This window comes from Heterocephalus glaber, unplaced genomic scaffold, assembly GCF_053883595.1.
Source record: "Heterocephalus glaber isolate CG9 unplaced genomic scaffold, H.glaber_assembly_v1.0 deba00001497, whole genome shotgun sequence".
Lineage (NCBI taxonomy): Eukaryota > Metazoa > Chordata > Mammalia > Rodentia > Bathyergidae > Heterocephalus > Heterocephalus glaber.
Window position 1 is genome coordinate 47,589,390 of NW_028258320.1, and position 18,246 is coordinate 47,607,635.

At 46.6% G+C, this 18,246-nt stretch overlaps 1 protein-coding gene and 1 non-coding gene across 26 annotated transcripts in view; one reads left to right on the forward strand and one right to left on the reverse strand.

Annotated features, from left to right (window-relative positions):
* Positions 1-18,246, forward strand: part of Zfyve27 (zinc finger FYVE-type containing 27) — a 49,016-nt gene that overhangs the window by 4,623 nt on the left and 26,147 nt on the right. For 3 of the 25 annotated variants that reach the window (XM_087185083.1, XM_087185094.1, XM_087185093.1), the window contains 11 exons: positions 607-677; positions 2,605-2,791; positions 5,193-5,288; positions 6,943-7,055; positions 7,782-7,921; positions 8,387-8,415; positions 8,502-8,588; positions 10,009-10,033; positions 10,202-10,346; positions 12,905-12,971; positions 14,866-14,947. In XM_087185083.1, the coding sequence (XP_087041209.1) occupies positions 607-677; positions 2,605-2,791; positions 5,193-5,288; positions 6,943-7,055; positions 7,782-7,921; positions 8,387-8,415; positions 8,502-8,588; positions 10,009-10,033; positions 10,202-10,346; positions 12,905-12,971; positions 14,866-14,947 (1,042 nt within the window). Of the gene's footprint in view, positions 1-606; positions 678-2,604; positions 2,792-5,192; positions 5,289-6,942; positions 7,056-7,781; positions 7,922-8,386; positions 8,416-8,501; positions 10,034-10,201; positions 10,347-12,904; positions 12,972-14,477; positions 14,525-14,865; positions 14,948-15,909; positions 17,396-18,246 lie in introns of those variants that run through there. The other 22 variants (XM_087185088.1, XM_004838615.3, XR_015440387.1 and 19 more) reach the window with 21 other exon arrangements.
* LOC147825675 (U6 spliceosomal RNA) lies at positions 3,799-3,904 on the reverse strand. Its single transcript, XR_015440622.1, has one exon. It is a non-coding gene; the product is annotated as a U6 spliceosomal RNA (small nuclear RNA).

Genomic DNA, 18,246 nt, shown 5'->3' on the forward strand with positions numbered 1-18,246 from the left:
GGAGACTAGGCACTTATAAAGCACAGGTGAAGCTGAGCCTAGTGGTGCACGTTTATAATCCTAGCACTCTGTGGGCCTAAGGCAGGAGGATAGCAAGTTCAGCCAGACTGAGTAACTTAACGATTTAAGGAGACCCATTCTCAAAAGAAAGAAAAAGGGCTGGGTATATAGCTTAGTGTGAAGGCCCTGGCTTCAATCTCTAATACTGCAAAAGTAATAGGTGAAACAGTGTTAACCAGGTTCCTTAACAGAAACCTCCTTTTGGGAGGAAGTTTTATAGGTCTAGTTTTCTCACTCTAAGGCTAATTAATATGTGACTTCTTCTCTTTTCTCCTGGTTGCATATCTAAGAGACGGGCTCACTTTTTATTTCTCTGTGGTCCTCTGTGCCCCAGGCCTCTTCCTCATCTCCTGGCTTGGATGTCTCATCTTTGCTTTCGGGGCTCCCCCTCCCAGCTGGAGAGTGACTGTCTGTTGATCAGGACTCTCTGTTTTGTAGGTGGCAGACACCTTTGTGTTCCTTACTGACCTGCCCATCTTTGCTGTCAGGGCTCCCCCTCCCAGCTGGAGAGTGACTGTCTGATGATCAGGACTCTCTGTTTTGTAGGTGGCAGACACCTTTGTGTTCCTTGCTGACCTGCCTGAGCCTCAACATCTTGTTCCTCACGTTGAATAAGGGTAAGAACTGCTTTCAAGGCTGGTGGGTTTTTGTGAATGACTGGTGGAGGAATACTGAGATATGGCTGTGTTTGCAAGAGCTACTCTTCTTGTCCTGGGTTAGCTTCTCTCTGCCTGCTTGGAGTCAGAACTCAGGCTTTGAAGGGATAATATAGGCTGAGCTGCTGGGGCGACCATGGGCAAACTATTTAACCCATCCGTTGAGGGCTAATTTTCCTCTTCTTTAAAAGAAGGATAATAATAGTGCTTTTCTCATAGGGTATTTGTGAGGAAGGAGATAGTCTATGTGTAGCACTTTGCACAGTGCCTGACATAATAGAATCAGCCAGTACATTGTAGCTGATATTATTGTTATTATTGTTTCCTTCTTAACTGATTGCTAATGCATTGACTTTTTTCCTTTGTGCTTTTCTAGCTCATTCTGGGGTCATCTGGGGACATGGCATGGGGTAAAAGTACTAGGAAGATGAGCTGAGAAGGAATTTTTTTCCAGTTTGATTATTTCTCCTTGTCCATCAAATGAGCCTAGGGATTCTGCAGGGCAGTCACCAGCAGTGAGGAGAGGCCTGAAGCCTTTGAGAGAGACGTTTGGACAGGTGGATGAATGTCGGGGTCCTAGATGGTGATGTCTCCTACAGCCCTCCTGCTACATTGTTTGCTTCGACCCAGCCCTTTCCCTGATCAGAACTGGCCGATGATGCAGGAAAAAAAATAGCCCCTTCAGGGGAATGAGTAAAGGGTCTGGGGCAGAATGTCCCGAGGAGCTAATTCTTTATATGTGTATTCTTTCTTGTAGTGAACACATTCTCCAATGTCTCCTTTGTTTCCTCTGGAGATGCGGATTCAAAGGGTTGAAAATAAACACAGTTCCTACAAGATCTCATTCTTTTTCTTAGTTAGACTCATCTCTGATCAGAACTTCCTAGGATGTTAAGATTTTCTGGTTATATTTCCAAAATAAATCAGTTCCTATAGTAGGTATTGAACAAGCATTTATTGTGGGCCTGGTGCTCCTTAGCTTGTTGTTGGGATATCAAGTTCATGGAAGATGTTTCTTCTTTAATCTCAGCCTCTGTATTTGTCAATCCAGTGTCCTATGGTACCTTAAAAGCTAAAGGAAAGACTTTCAGTCTGTCCTAATGCCTCAAAGATCTGAATGTTAGTTCTTGTGAACTCTGAGGAGTGAGACTCCAGGCATGAGCTGCCTACTGTGTGCTAGCAGTATTTTTTAATGTATTTATTTATTTATTAAAATTTTTTGGTACCCGGGATCAAACTTGGGTCCTTCCGCTTGCAAGGCAGGCGGCGGAACCATTGAGCTAAATCTCCAGGCCCTTTTTAATGTATTAAAAACAGCTAGAGGGCCGGAGTTGTAGCTCAGTGGTGCCACACCTGCCTGGTAAGTGCAAGGTCCTGAGTTCGATTTCCAGTACCAAAAAACCCCCAAAAACAAAAACCCAAAAAACCCCAGCTAGAGCCAGGTATGGTGATACATTCCTGTAATCCCAGCTCTTGGGAGGCTGAGGCAGGAGGATTGCCTCAATTTTGAGGCCAGCCTGGGCTACCTGGTGAGTAGTTCAAAGCCAGCCTGAACTACATAGTGAAACCCTATCTCACAAAAACAGAAAAAACCCTAAAACAAAACAAAACAAAACAAAACATAAAAAGCAAGAGCTACATCAGTGACTGGACAAAGTGCCAGTCCTCAAGAGCTTATATTAGTGGAGGAGATGCTAATTTATGGGGAAAATCAAAGCTGGGATAAGGCGGGTAGTGGGTGGGGTGAGATACCATGTCTTACTGGGTGACCAGGGAAGGTTGCTTAAGCAGAGTCCTGGAGGAGGCGAGGGAGCAAGCAAGTGGACATGGTAGGCAGGCTCCTAGAACTTGCTTACCTGTGCTACCTGTAGTGTTCTTGATCCCATAGGTGCTTGGTACTCGGTGGGTGCCTTGATGATTTCAGCCCCTGCCCTGCTCGGCTACCTTCAGGAGGTTTGCCGGGCACGGCTGCCAGAGTCCGAGCTGATGCGGAAGAAATATCACAGCATAAGGCAGGAAGACCTGCAGAAAGTTCGCCTTTCCCGCCCTGAGGCCATGGCTGAGGTGAAGAGCTTGTGAGTATGGAAGAGAGGACAGAGGGATGAGAACAAGTGATTCAAGAATAGCAGCAGCCACCACACTAAGTGCTTGCTGAGTACACAAGGGACTGTATTGGGTGAACCACAGATGTTACTTCATTTAATCTTTTTAACAGTTCTGGGCAGTGGCTCCTATTATTATCCTCCACTTATGTGTGAAAAAAAGAGTTAGAAGTGACCTCTGGGTTGAGACTCCAGATTCAGCTGACTTCATAGCTATGTTCTTTCTCCTAAAGGGATGGTCTGGAGTCTTGACTAAGCATGTGCCTACAGGAGCCACTGTCTGGCTAGGTTCAAATACCAGCTCTTCCACGTATGTAGCATCAGACAAGTCACTTAGCTTCCCTACACCTCAGATTTATAATCTGTTATATGGGATGAGGCTAGGGTTCACTCACAGGGTGGTTGGGAAGATTGCTTGATTGCCAGGTACTCAGGAAGTGCTTAGTAAATGTTAGTCATCATTGCTGCATTTTTGGAGAAACTTCCAAAACCTGACAGAGTTGGTACTTTGAGGAAGTGTCCTAAGACTGTTCAATAATACTAACTGTGACAACTTCAGAGGCTCTGTGTAGGATTTTGATGTAACAGTGGGAGTAAAAAAAGTAACAAATGGGTGCCTGGGCCCTGCCCAGAAATTCTGAGTCATCAAGAGTGGGTCCTTAGTATCTATTTTTTGTTTGTTTTTGTTTTTTAAAACCCTTTAATTCCTAAGGCACACAGAAAAATTGAGCAGGAAGTACAGAGAGTTTCCATATCCTCCTTTTCCCTCTACCACAGTCACCTGAACTTCAGCCTCTTCCATCACAGGGGTGCGTTTGTTACAGTTAGTGGACCTACATTAAGACATGATCTTCATGCAATGTCCTTGGTCCACATGAGGGTTCCCTCTTGGTGTTGTACATTCTATGTGTTTTGACAAATGGAAAATGACATATATTCATTGTATTATACAGAGTACTTTCACTGTCCTCAAAATCTTAAAAAATATAGAACATTTCATGAATTTGTGTATCATGCTTGGGCAGGGGTCATGCTAATCTTCCCTTATAATTCCAAGTTTAGTATATACGCTGTTGAAATGAGGACTCAGTATCTTTTTTTTTTAATTTAAAGTTTGAAATAATTTTAAATTTACAGAAGAGGAGCAAGAATGTGTAGATAGTTCCTATATACCCTTTACCCAGCTAGAACAATTATTCTCTTTATACTCACTGTACTGTAATCAGAATTAAAAAGTTTAACATTTATAATATTAATGTTAGTACTATTATATATATGTATATTTCATAATCACATTATAACAGTTCTATTAATAAAGTTCTTTTTTCCCTATCCTTGTCCTAGAATCATACCCAGGGCCTTAGACATGCTATGCATGTGCTCTACCACTGAGCTATACCCAAGCCCTTAATAAAGTTCTTTCTATGAGTTTCCCCTCTACCAGGATCCAGTCTGGGATCACACATTATATTGGGTTTTTTGTTTTGTGTTTAGCAATGAACGGATGGAACCTGGGGCCTTGCATGTGCTCTACTGAGCATATTCTTATCTCTTAACATTTAGCTTTTATGTCTCTTTAGTCTCCTTTAATCTGGAACAGCTCCTCAGTCTTTGTTTCTTATGACCTTGACATATTTAGTAGTTTTTTTTTTTTTTTTTTTTGGTACCGGGGATCAAACTCAGGACCTTGCGCTTGCGAGGCAGGCACCGAAACCACTGAGCTAAATCCCCGGCCCTACTGTCATTATTTTGATCCCAAGTTGTCCTAAATTTGGCAGTGGGATGGCTTTTGAGCTGGTTTTTGTGTTCTTTCAATATATCCCCATCATTTTTAAATGCTTCCTCATCATTTTCAAGTACAATAGGATATTTAAGTTCATTTAATACCTTCCCTGCCTCAGGTCTAGAAGCAGCCATTTCTCCAAGGAGCCTTCAGGAAACTATACCTGGGTATGGGATGTGCTCATGGCATCTTGGGTACATCCACATTTAAAACAAAATGAAATTACCCAAGGGAGCCTGCCTTACACTGTAGGTAGAGAAACATTGATCTGCATTCTGCTGTTGATCCTCACAGTTGTTGTGCTTTGGGTCTTCTGATTCTCATTTTGTAGATGGGGAAACTGCAGCCCTGGAAAAGTTAAGCAGCCTGCCTAAGCAAGCAAGAGCAGGCACTGTTCCCACCTTGGGGGTTGGGGTGTGTGTTTCAAACAGAGAACTGAAACGGCCAGGCCTTTTTCTCCCATGCTTTTGTAACCCATCCACTGTGTTTAAGGAGGTTGGCTACTCTTTGCCAGCTGTTCCTTCCAGATCCCAGGCCCTGCCTTTCCAGAGCTTCCATCTTGCCAACTCACAGAAGCCACTGTGTTTGCAGCTTGATTCAGCTGGAGGCCTTTTTGACCCGTCTGTGCTACACCTGTGAAGCCGCCTACCGAGTGCTGCACTGGGAGAATCCTGTGGTGTCCTCACAGTGAGTGGCTCTCCTCTCACCTCCACATCTCTGTAGGAGTTTGCAGCTTGAAACCACCCCAAATGCGGCCAGCTGCTTCGAGAGGGCTTCTGGCCCTCCTGCCTCAGGGGAAGGGCACCCAGCGTGTAAATCTGCACTTGTGCTTGTGGGCGCTAATGTATCGCCTTTGTTTGGATGCTTTTTAAAAAAATGTGTGATAGAAGAAGCACTTTAATAATAGAAAAATAACTCACCATGTAATCTACCATGAAATAGCTGCTAATGTTCAGTTTGCCTTGTGGAGTTGGTCATATGCATATACTCTACAGATGTACAGCCTCATAATATAGATCGGGTTTCTTTCTCTTTTTTATTAATTATATCTTAAGTGATTTTCCTTGTTTTTATAAGGCCCTTACATTATTTGTAATACAAGATTAATATAGACTGTGATTTATGGACCATTGTATTATATGTTTAATCAATTTCTACATTTCATTACTAACTATAGTAAGCATATTTAGCTTTAGTCTTTTGAAGTTTTTTTCTTTTTTTTTTTGGTACCAGGGATTGAACTTGGGTCCTTGCACTTGCGCAGCAGGCAGCGAAACCACTGAGCTAAATCCCCGGCCCTGAAGTTTTTTTCTTTAGAATAACTTCAAGGATAAAACTACTAAATCAAATGGAATGGATGTTTTGAGGCTTTTTTTTTTTTCTTCCAGTGGTACTGGGGATTGAACCCAGGGTCTTTGCACTGAGCTACGTCTACACTCCTTTCCTATTTTTTTTTTTTTTGGTACCGGGGATCGAACTCGGGACCTTGCGCACTTGAGAGGCGCCGGAACCACTGAGCTAAATCCCCGGCCCTCCTTTCCTATTTTTGAGACAGGGTCTTGCTAAGTTGACTAGGCTGGACTTGAACTTGTGATTCTTCTGCTACCAGTGTCCTGGGATTATAGGCATGTGCCACCATGCCTCGCTATGAGGGTATTTATATATGAATCATAATTATGACTAATATTTATCTAGTCTTTACTTAGTGCCAGGCACTGTGCTTAGACAACACTGTGTATTATCTTACTCTTTATAGTAATCTAATTGAGGTAGGCACTATTTTAATTTCCATTTTACACATGAAGAAATAATACTCAGAGAACCAAGGAACTTGCTACAAAGAGATGTGGCAGAGTTACATTCAGATCCAGTCTGGCTGGGTGTGGTTGCACAAACCTGTAATTCTAGCACTTAGGAGGCTGAGGCAGGAGGATTGTCACAAGTTTGAGGGCAGCCTGGGTTACATAGTGAGTTCAAGGCCAGCCTGAACTACAAAGCGAGACCCTGTCACAAAAATAAATAAATAAATATAAAAAATTCAGATCCGGTCTGGCTCTAGACTTCAGAGTCTAGACCCTGAGAGCGATGACAATTGAACAAGTTCATGTGTTCATGTGGCAGCCTCAGACGCTGCCACAGCCTCACCAGCATCAGTTGTTAGCAAATAATGACTTGTAGGTACCTCTGAACTTTTTCTCATCACTGTTTTCCATTTGTTTAATTATCTAGTTTATTAACTGAGGTCAGAGCTCATTTTCACCTGGACATCTGTATAAGTGTGCTCAAACCTGTTTCCTTCTGATCTTGTAAATTTCTGTTTTTGTTTTCCTTTGTCATTCAGGTTCTATGGAGCCCTTCTGGGCACAGTTTGCATGCTGTATCTGCTGCCGCTCTGCTGGGTACTCATCCTTTTAAATAGCACACTCTTTTTGGGGAATGTGGAGTTTTTCCGAGGTAAGCCCCGAGGACCCTGACAGCTGGGGCCCAGGCTGGCTATGAAGGCCAGTTTGGGCTCCCTGGTTCTCTCTGTCCATCTAATCTTCTGTTGTGCCTTCCATGAGGGGGCAGCACTACACTGGGTTCTCCCGGGGAAGGCTGTCTCCTGTCTCTGAGATGTTAGGTGAGGCTGACATCTCACAGGGAAGGGTCCCACAGGGAGGTCCCCTCTGTTCTGAAGGGAGGGGAGTCATTGCTTACAGATACACTGGTTTTTGGGGGATGAGGAAAAGGTGCTTAAAGCTGTCACCCATCCCCCACGCTGCAGTCACCTGGAGTTTTGTGATCTCTTAGTTCCTGCCTGATCTCATCTCTTTGTGATTCCCCAGTACCTGCCTGCCATCTGGCTTCTGAAGTGCTGAGGCAGTCTGGAGTGGCCCTGAGTGACATGGCAGAGGCTTGGGCCTATACATGTGCTTGGGTGGTGCTATATTTGTTTGTATGGTAATGACAGATAGAAGTCATAATGGAATCTCTAGCAATCTGGGGTAGAAGGTGGTATCTCTGTTTTGTTCATGAGGTTTAGGTTAGGTAACTTGCTCAGAGTTAGGAAGCCAGCTCTTTCCTGTAGCAGAGGGTGAGGTGCTGGAGGAAGCAGCCAGTCAGTTATAGAAGTGGACATCCCCAGAGTGCCACTCATTCTGCTTTGTGTCTGCCCCACCCTCTTTTCCTTGCCCTGGGTAGTGGTATCTGAGTACAGGGCATCTCTGCAGCGGCGGATGAACACTAAGCAGGAAGAGTGTACCTTTGAAAGCCCACTGCTATTGGATGCTGAGGGGAAGGGTGCTCTGCTGGACAGCACTCCTGCCCCCACACCCACTGAGGTGAGTACCCAGACCATCAGGAAGAGCTGGCTATGGGCAGGTGGGGGTCTTCCTCTTACCCGCTTGTTCATATTGCATAGCCCCCAGATTGGCCTCTGTCCTGCTTCTTCCCAAACCTGATCTCTTCTGAAGTGCCCAGTAATAGTAAATTTAATAAAAACAGTTGCCCTGTGTGTTATTGAGTGCTTACTCTGTGTTGGATGCCTGTAGTACCTTAGAGATAACCTTACTGAGTGTGGTTGTATTGAGAATGAGATTCCTAGTGGCAGAAGAGAGGGGTGAGACACAGAGTGGCTTCTCAGGCCTCGAAGCTGGTAAGGGAGGCCCTAGGTCTCAGACCAGGCCCTGTGGTTCCAGAGCCCTGCTCTTGGCCACTAGAGGTCTAGCTCTGGTGGTATACCAATCACTCTGGCCCTGCAGGGTTAGAGATTGCTCTCTTTCCTGTGACTTCCTTTTTTCTTGCAGTTGTGCGATTTCCTCTGGGGCAGGAACAGGTATTTTGGGAGCCTGGGTGCTGGCTCAGGGGAGGTGGCCCTGTATTGTGGGAAGCAGGACTGCCATTCCTCTCCTTTTGTCATAGAATCTTTCCTCCCAGGACCTCACGCCGGGCAGTGTGGAGGAGGCTGAGGAGGCTGAGCCGGATGAAGAATTCAAAGATGCCATTGAGGTGGGTGGCCCTTCCCCCGCACCCTCTACTGAGTGCCAGGGCAGAGGTTGGGTGGTATTAAAGCTGTGGTTTTGTTGTTGCTTTTTCTTGATTCTCTTACATCCAAATGGAAAGCTGAAACTTGGCCTGAGCTGGATAGAACTTACTGGTGGAAAGAGTACCGTTGATCATCCAATTAACACATTCCCACTGGCTTGAGCCATCGGGCAGCTTGTACCACCAATGGTTTAAGCTGGCAGGAATGTTCAAATCAGAGTTGCCAGACAGTGAGACATACAAATTATGGCCCCATTGTGGATGTGTTAAATGTGCTGGGTGGTCAGGGCAAGCAGGACTCTGAAAGCCCCTGGGAAATGGCCTGCTCTGGTGTTATGTGGCTTCTCACCTTTGTTGCAAACATTGGACTCAGTGCCTTTGATATAGGAAGGCAGATTTGGAGGAGGCTGCTGCTCTGCATTTCTTTTTGCAGAGTTCTGTAAGATGTCCCTTTGGGAGATTGGAGAAAGTGAATGTATGGCCAAGTGTTAGGTCAGGAAAAGTTCAACAATCTTCTTGATTTAACACAATTCTGGTAGTTTTCAGAAGTGTTTGATTTGGCTTGCAAAGTTAACAAAATTTATTTTGAGTCAGTGCTCACAAATGGAGAAATTTTAATGAGAACTCTGTATATTCGGGCTCTCTAGTCTCCAGGTCTGCAGCAGTGAGTGTAACTGAGACCCCACCAGCTTCTTTAGACCAGTCACATGCTGCAGTTATACATAGTCCCCAACACTCCCTGTCTTCTGTGGTCTCTGAGGCCTACTGACAGTTGCTACTTATTATCACATTTACACTATTTCTTTCCTTAGAGTAGAAATAATTTTCTCCCTTATGTCTCTGTAAAGTGGGAAATTGAGGTGTAAGCAGTGAGGCTCTTGTGACTTTTTACCAGGCCTATGATTTACACCTGGCTTGCTCTTCTCTTACATCTTGTGAGTGTTTAATTTTTGACTGCTGCAAGCTTTCTCCAAGACTGATACATGATTCTAGGCTGTGAATCTAGAGGAGGTGGAGATAAGTATAGCAGGGGCTTTTAAGCGAGGAGCACATTTTTAGTCTTGATGCAGTTGACAATTATGTATCCCTGTAAAATACATAAAACTTCAGTGGAACAGTTTCCTGAAAGACATTGTAAGGGTTATTTTCCTTCCTTATGTTCTGTTCTATTTGAATAATGACCCCATGTGAAAAAAAGTAGCATATAGTTTTCTCCAGACTTCACCACGGCTCCTATCAGGGAGGGCATCTGTTAAGCTCACTTCTGGGCAGTGCTCAGAGTGCTGAGTTTCCTTTTGCTTGGAGGCCTCCCCTTCGCCACACCTTCTTTCTCCTGCTATCTCTTGTTCTGTGTTTTTCCCCTTTCTCCTCTGCACCTTGGGAGGCAGGAGACCCACTTGGTGGTGCTGGTAAGTAGGAGTGCTGGTGAGGTGGGCAAGGGCTGGACTGGGCGTGGGGGGAGAGTGGCTAAGCCAGCCGTGCCGCACCTCATGGGGTCTGCTCTGGCCAGGTGCTTCTGCATGCAGGTCCTAGGCCTTCCAAGAGGGGGGCAGGACTGGAACGAGCTGTTCCCACAGGAAGATGATGAGGGCACCCCATGCCCAGCAGAGGATGAGCTGGCCCTACAGGATAATGGGTTCCTGAGCAAGAATGAGGTGTTGCGCATCAAGGTGTCACGGCTCACAGAGCGGCTTCGAAAGCGTTACCCTACCAACAACTTTGGTATGGCCAAGGAAGTATGGGGTTGGGTTGGGGTGGCCAGAAGGGACTTGATGGGACTGTTGCTGGGGTGGAAGGCACATTGGCCACAGGGGTAGAGTTTTGAAACTGTGGGTACAGACTTGTGATAAGAGCACGGAGTAAAGAGGAACCAGTAAATATCCAGTGGGAGAGTTGAAGGAATGAATGTGGGTTTTTCTTGTCCCTGTCTTCTTGTTGAACATTAGCTCTTGGGAATTCAAGGAGCTCAGTTTTCTTTCCTGTCCTGTCCTGTCCTGTTCTTTGCGGTACTGGGGATCGAACTCAGGACCTTGAGCTTGCAAGGCAGGTGTGGTACCACTGAGCTAAACCCCAGCCCAAGAACTCAATTTTCAAACTGCCATCCTAGGACTACAGACAGCAGGGTGGTGCAGCAGACTGGCTAAGAGCAGTGGAGCCTGACTGCTTGGTGGAAATTCTACTGGCGTTGAGTGTCCTTGAGCAAATTATTTCCTCTCCTTGTGTCTCAGTTTCTCTTCTGTAAAAGAGGTTAATAGTTCTTGTAGGATTGTTTTAGGTCTCACAGTACTTGTTACAGGCTAGCACAGAACCCAGCTAGTTTGTCGATAGTGCTTAGTAAATGGGTACCATTAATATAGGAGGCCCTGGCCCATCCAGCTATTTCCTGGGAGCCTGTCTTGATTTTTCTGATCCAGCTAGAAAGAAGTTAGAGTAAACAGTATCTTCCTGTGGATTTGTCTGTGAGCACAGTTTGGAGACCTGGCTCAGAGCAAGAGTTCTGGAGCAGTGCCGGATAAAATCATGGTGGAAGCCTAGAGCAGCTGGTGACCTGGGAGCTGCTGTGGTCCTTGTACTGTGTGTTCTGGTGTGCACTGAGTTCTAGGTGTGTGTCTGGGGTTTATGTTAAAGGATTTGACCTAAGGGCTCAGGGCCAGCCCTCTTGCACCTCTAATAAGCCGGCCAATTGTTTTCTCAGGATTACAGATCCTAGACCTGCTGTTTCCTTTTGCCATGTGAATGCCCTCAGCATTTTAGTTCCCTTTTTCATTTATGTTGCCACCGACTTCTGTAGAGCATCTGTGAGCTCATTGTACTTGTACATACGTGAGCTTGGTCCTTATGGTGGATGTGACAGGAGGCAGTTTTATAGGTTCAGAAACAGCCAGGTTCCAGAGGTCCTGAAGGACACCACAAAAGAATGATTTGTTTATATTTATGCATTTCAAGTAAAAGCACTTAGATATTCCCTTTTTACAGATGAGTAACCTGAGGTAAAAAAGAGTAATTTGCCCAAAGACTTTGCCAGCAAATGATAGAGCTGGGCCTCAAATCCAGGTCATCTGATTTGGCTCCTGTGTTCTTTGTCACTCCAATTTTTCTTTGCTTTGGTGTCTTAGTTACTTTCTAGTTGCTGAGATACAATACCCACACCCTCAACTTAAAAGAGGCTCACATTTCAGTCCATAGTTGATTGGCTTCAAGGCAGGATGGCATGGCACGGGGGCATGGAAAAGGAGAGCTACTCATAGCATGGCAGACAGGAAGCAGAGAGAGAGACTTAAGAGAGGAGCTGTGCCAGGAGATAAATCCTTCCAGTCCACGGCCACAGTAACCTGCCTCTTCTGACTGAGCCCACCTTCTAACAAGTCAGCATAAGCTCCATATTCCAGTCACTTCCAAAAGCCCTGCCTATGAGCGCCTGAGGTTCTTGGGGGACATCTATATATAAACCATGACACCTGGTGTCTGAAGGTTCCTGTTTTATGTCTGTCCCATTTTTGAATTTGGCTTTTAGTTTGGAAATTCCCTGCCAGGATGCACAAAGGCCTATCTAGTTCCCTCAAGGATGGCAAGGGCATTTGCTTCTTTCCCTAAGGCCCTCTTTGGTCCTCATCCTTCAGGTTCTTAACTTTTCCTCCCCTGCTATGTTCTTGCATTCTTTACTTCAAGGGCAGGATAGGTGGGTTGCTTTGGGGGCTGTCTTAGTCTCTTTGGGCTGCTATAAGAAAATTCACTACACTGGGCGGCTTATAAAAAACAGAAATTTAGGGGCCGGGGATTTAGCTCAGTGGTTTCACCACCTGCTGTGCAAACGCAAGGACCCGAGTTCAATCCCCGGTACCAAAAAAAAACAAAACAAAAACACCCAGAAATTTAGGACTGGGAATTTAGCTCAGTGGTTCTGCTGCCTGCCCTGCAAGCACAAAGTCCCGAGTTCGATCCCTGGTATCAAAAAAAACAAAAAACAAAAAAAAAACCCCAGAAATTTATGTCCTACTATTCTGAAGACTGAAAGTCCAAGATCAATTCACCAGCATGATGACGGTCTGGTAAGGGCCTTCTTCCTGGTTCATAGATGTTTCTTGCTTCTTGCTGCCTCTTCAGATGGTAGGGTGGGCAAGCCAGTCCCTGGCATCTCTAAGGGGACCAATCCTACCGTAAGGGTCCTTCTAGTCACCTCCCAGAGGCCTCACTTTGTAATACCATTGCTTGGGGATTAAGAGCCAACGTGTGAACTTTAGGGAGCACTCTAGCAGCGGCTGTTCCATTCTGTTTGTCAGTGATGAAGGGGCACATTGGACGAATGAAGACCAGTTATTCAGGAGCTTCTCTGTGGCCTCCAAGTGTGTGAGTCCTGTTGATGAGGGGCCCCTCTGTCCTGGAGGCTGCATGGCCATTACCCTGGTAGGCTCCATAGAGTGTTTAGCTCCTGCTACTCATTGTCCTCATGGCCTCATCACATGGTAAATCAGGATAGGTGAGGCCTGGCCTCTGCTGAGAATGGGGACAGAAAGAGTGAGGACACATTGGAAGGAATAATAGGGTTGCTTCCCTCCTCTGTCTTATGTCTGAGCTGATATCCATTCCATAACCCTCCCTGGCCCTAGGCCTATGTGTGAGTACCTGGCTGTTTCAGTGGGCTTGTGTCTCCTGGGGGTTTGGCCCTGGCTCTCCATGCAGTTCAGAACAATTCCTGGACATGGGCCAGAGTATCAATATTTGAGTAGCTCCTTTGCCCTGCCCCATTGCTCTGCACCCTTGCTAAGAGGAGGCAAGGGCAGGCTATCTTCCCTCTGTTCTTAGTGTAGGGGCCAGAGTCTTGGAGTGGCCAGTTTCCTGTACCACCAGTGGGGATGGCCTGTGCTTTTCTCTCCTTCTGCCTCGAGCCATGACCTGACCAACAGTAATGAGCATTTACCTCTAGTACCTTGGCCTCAGTCCTCCTGACTCTAGCTGTGCTTCTTTCCTTAATCCCAAGGAAGCTTCTTTAGCAAGAACTAAAGGTGATTCTGGTGGGAAGGAACCACTTAGAGCTGTCGGTATAGCTTCAGGGCTGTTGTGCAGAGGTGAGGCCAGCTCTTTTACCTGACCAGACATATGACTGGGGGGTCACAGTAGTGCTCCCTGAAGCTGATAGTTTCTCTGGCCAGATCATAGCAGGCCTTGGACCCCAGGTCCAGAAATCTCCTTCCTCATCCTTCATTCCTCCTTATACTAGACTTGTCTTCTCCTAGCCATATTCTAAGCTGCCATTGTCTGAAGCTTTGTCATCTTGCCATTGCTGGTTATTTAGGCAGGATCATTCTCCTGGCTGTCTTCCTCCATATCTTGCCTGCTGCTCACAGTGCTTGAGCTTTTGACCTTTGTGTCTTCTTGGAAGGTGCCTGGTTCTAAGCTTTCTGTCTTAGAGTTCTTTGACAGAAAGTAGGAGTCTCCATTTCTAGGAGGCATTTCTGTCTACCCTATAGGTAGAATATTTATAAGAAATGCTCAGAAGGAGTCAAGTTGGACAGATTTCGTTTCTGGATGCCGTGTCTGGTCCTTGTCAGCCTAGGTGGATTCCAGGGAATAGGTTCTCTGGCTGCTCTTGGATTTCTGCTGAATCTATGAGTGGGGCCAATAGGAGTAGGCAGGGACTAGAGCCATGCAGGGACTAGAACCACACATGGCCTGGGGACAGTAGTTCCCAGGGGCCATCTATCAGTTTTTCCTTCTGGCTCTGAATCTGGGCTCTGCTTCCTTATTTACTGTACCCAGCTGAGGATCTGGGCTGGGCCCATAACCCTAGTGCCCCATTTAGAAAAGCCAGAAGCAGGTGAAGGTCAAGACTGAGCTGCTGCCTCTGTTTCTCAGGGAACTGTACAGGCTGCTCTGCTACCTTCTCAGTACTGAAGAAGCGGGTAAGTCTCTTTGAGGGTATATTTGCTGGGAACAGTGAGCTTGTGACTTGGGTTGTGGGAGAGTTGAAGGGAGTCATTGATGAAGTTTAACTCCTCAGGTCATGTGGGGCCTGGCACCTGTGGTTTGCTAAAGCAAGTACAGTATGTCTTCTTCCTTACCCATGTGTCCATCTTCACCAGCCTTCCTGTCTAGTGTTCCATCTATTCTGTCCCACCTGGGCACCTCCCCAGGACCCATTTCCCTGGGTAGGATTGGCCAGTGGAAAGGAGGGAGGTGCTGGGGCCTCCAGGTACCTGGGGTAGGGGCTTCATCTGACATTAACTTTGCCTCTTGTCTGCAGCGGAGCTGCAGTAACTGTGGGAACAGCTTCTGCTCTCGGTGCTGCTCCTTCAAGGTACCCAAGTCCTCCATGGGGGCCACAGGTGAGTGGTGCTGGCAGTGGGTCAAGGTGGGGCTTGGCTGCTTTCTGCCCCTCAAGGGAAGGCCACATTGTAGGAAAGGAGGGAGGGTCCTAGACCAAGGACTACAGTAACATCTCCATCCTGTTTAACAATGAAAAGCATAAGCATTTGATGAGTGCAAAGAATAGATGGGAATTAGGAAACATAATAGCAAAATGAGTACCTGTGACTGCTTCTGAAAGTTAACAAACAGTGCATTAGCAGTGCCTGGAGGCTTCCCTCTGCCTTTCCCAGACTACACCACAGTTCTTAGTTTGATAACATTTTAAACAAAATTTTAAAATGATTTCTTTTCTTTATGAAGGCTATATATATACTCATTGTAGGTAAAACATACTGATGAACAAAAGGAAGGAAAACATTCCTCATGTGTTTCAGAGACAGTAGTTGGGTGTGGGTCCTTCTTGCCTCCAGCATGCATGTGGGATGAATTGCACACACATCTTCCTGAAAAACATGATCACAGTTCACTTACTACTTTGTGATACAACAGTAAACTCAAGTTTTTTCTTTTCTGATCTTGTAAGTAACACGTGCTTATTAACTAGAAAATTTGGAAATTACTATACAGAAGAAGGAAGACAAAAATAATCCTGTAATCTTACCACCCAGAGATAACCACTGTTAAAAGTTTTTTGGGAAAATTTCCTCTGGTATTTTATTTAAAAAACACTTTTAAAGATGTTCTGATGGTGCCAAGAGAAAGTCTAATGCATAGAGCCCCCAGGAAGACCTAGTATCACTACCCCAGAGGCCTCAGTTCCCCTGGAAGGTGTGTCAGGGCAAGCTAGCAAGCTGGCTCAGGGAGGGTGCGGCCTAGGTGGTGGGTGGTCTCTCTGGGTCTTTGGGGAGGGTAGTTCTAGTACTTGTGGCTATGAGCCAAAGGGCATAAAGAAATGTCTCACCAAGTTCTTCCTTTTCAGCCCCTGAAGCCCAAAGAGAGACTGTGTTTGTGTGTGCCTCATGTAACCAGACCTTGAGCAAGTGAGAAGAGAGGCCAGGCTCCAACTGCCAGCAGTCCTGGGGCCAACAATAGACCTCCTCTCCCTACCTCTGGCCCCTGTGGCTTGTGCTGGGCAAACGTGGCCTGACTGCTCAGTAGGCTTCCCCTTTCTTCCCCTTTTTTCAGCCAGGCTGGCAGTGCTGTGCTCAGAGCTCGAGGGAGAGGTGCCCCTAGACGGTCTGTTTGCTTTGCTCTGCCCAGGTTAGTTAAGTGGACTAAGGGCTGGTCAGGGAGCTAGGCCTGGCTCAGCTGAGCTGTAATGATTAGGACCAATATGGCTGGGCCTGGAGATCCTGGCAGACCAGCACTTGGGAAAAGTTCTTCCCTACAGAACATGGGGCCAGTCCCTCAGCCTGAGAGCCTTCAAGACAGTTTGGGAATGCCACACCTAGCTCTGCTGTTTGAATGTCCCTCTTCCAGGTACCAGGATCCGATCATTTCCCTATCAGAGGGTGTGGCCAGGGATAACCAGATTGTTCTAAAAGCAAGGCTGGAGTTCTCAGGTTCCTCCAGAGGAGAGCAGTGTACAGAGAACTCATACAGTCCTCTAGTATCTGTGGAACACAGCATGGGGAAGCTCCACTATGGAGTGGACTGGCATGATGCCCTGGAGTCCTCAGTTCCACCTGGGTGGCTGAAGGGCAGGCACTCAGATCACTCTTGCTCCCCCACCCAAGTGCAGGGAAACCTTCCTCTGACCTGTGCCACCTCTCCCTTCCCTATCCTTTGTCCCATGGAATGTGAAGTCAGGTGAGCAGAGCAGAGGTCCAGAAGCCCTTGACCTTGAGGGTCCTGGGAAGTGTAGAATCTTGCTGGTCTGGGTCCTAGATTCCAGGGCCATTTCCTGGAGGACATTCTCAATTACAAGATAAGGCCACTTAGGGTCCCATCTTTCCAACAATTTCATATTTCCTTCTGGATGTTCAGGGGCCTAGCATCTTTCCTAAAGCCATGACCTGGTTGAGCGCCCCCCATCCCCCTAGCTGCCCTGCCTTTATAGAGTATTTATTTATTTATTTCATGGTTCCTGGAAACATACAGCACAGGGGAATGGGATAAAGAGGGTGAGGGTCTTCTGCCCTGGAGTCATAGCCTGCCTGGGACCTCAAGGCATAAGTGGCTAGGTGTTTCTACTCCCTAAGCATGGACTTGAGGCAGGTGGGAGGACAAGCAGCCCACCCTAGGCCTGCTTTCTTGCCAGGCCACGCTATTTGGTGAGGGTTTGGCAACTGGGTCTGGTCCTGGTCAGGCAAGGAACCAGGCTTGGGAGAAAAGGCAGGCCTTGGTGTCCCCAGTTTGCCTTGTTAGAGATGAGGGTTAAGTTTTTCTATGCTTATTTACACTGGAGAGGAGTGAAAGGATCTCTATGTATGGAAAATTATCAATAAAAGGCTTCAAGCTTCTTATGTTGCCGTCTTGTTGCACTGACACTCCCTAGAGCTGGAGGACCTGATCTCCCTGGCACTGCCCAAGTTTGCAGGCCTGTCCTCACCTGCAGACTGGCTGGGGGTGGGGGGCTTTGAGCACCCTTGGTGGCAGGGATGTAGGAGCAGCCTGGTCTGGTTGTGATCTCGGGTCAAGAGGAGGAAAGCTGTACCTTGCATGCAGGGTTCAACACATGCTGGTCAGATTGACTGGAGGCTCTGACTTGTGACCTAACTCTGAAAAGGCCTGGGATTGGAGTTGGGACCAGAAGTTGGTAAATGCTAAACAATGTGGGCTTTAGAATGAAATGACTTTAGTTAATCCTGAGAAAGCCAAAAAGGGTCAGTGCTCCTGGAGGCTGAGAGCCAGCAGGTAGGATTGGCTGTGTGGTGGGAGGTACCAGCAGGGTTTGAGAGCTGGGTTGGTTGGGTGTTTTCTGGGTGTCAGGCGCTATGGCAAGCACCTTACATTATCTTAATGCCTGCAACAAGGTGAGGAGGTAGGTACTGTTCTCCCCAAAGTGGAAACTGAGAGCACCCAGCAGCAGCAGCAGAGGAAGATGCCTGCTGTGGTCCAGCTCCACACTCACCTCTACTGTGCCCTGGCCTGGAGCAGTGCTGGTGATAGTTGTCCTATCTTCCTGTTCTGCTTCCCTCATCTGTAAAGTGGGCATGATAGTGATGCTTGGTCCGTTGGGTTGCTGTTTAAGTTCAGAGTCCACATGAGGCATGACGCTCAGCCCTGTAATTTGTTTTCCTTTTAAGCCAGAGAATAACTTTAGATAACTTTCAGCAAAGAAGGTTAGGGAGAGCCATGAGTGTAGTTTGACAAA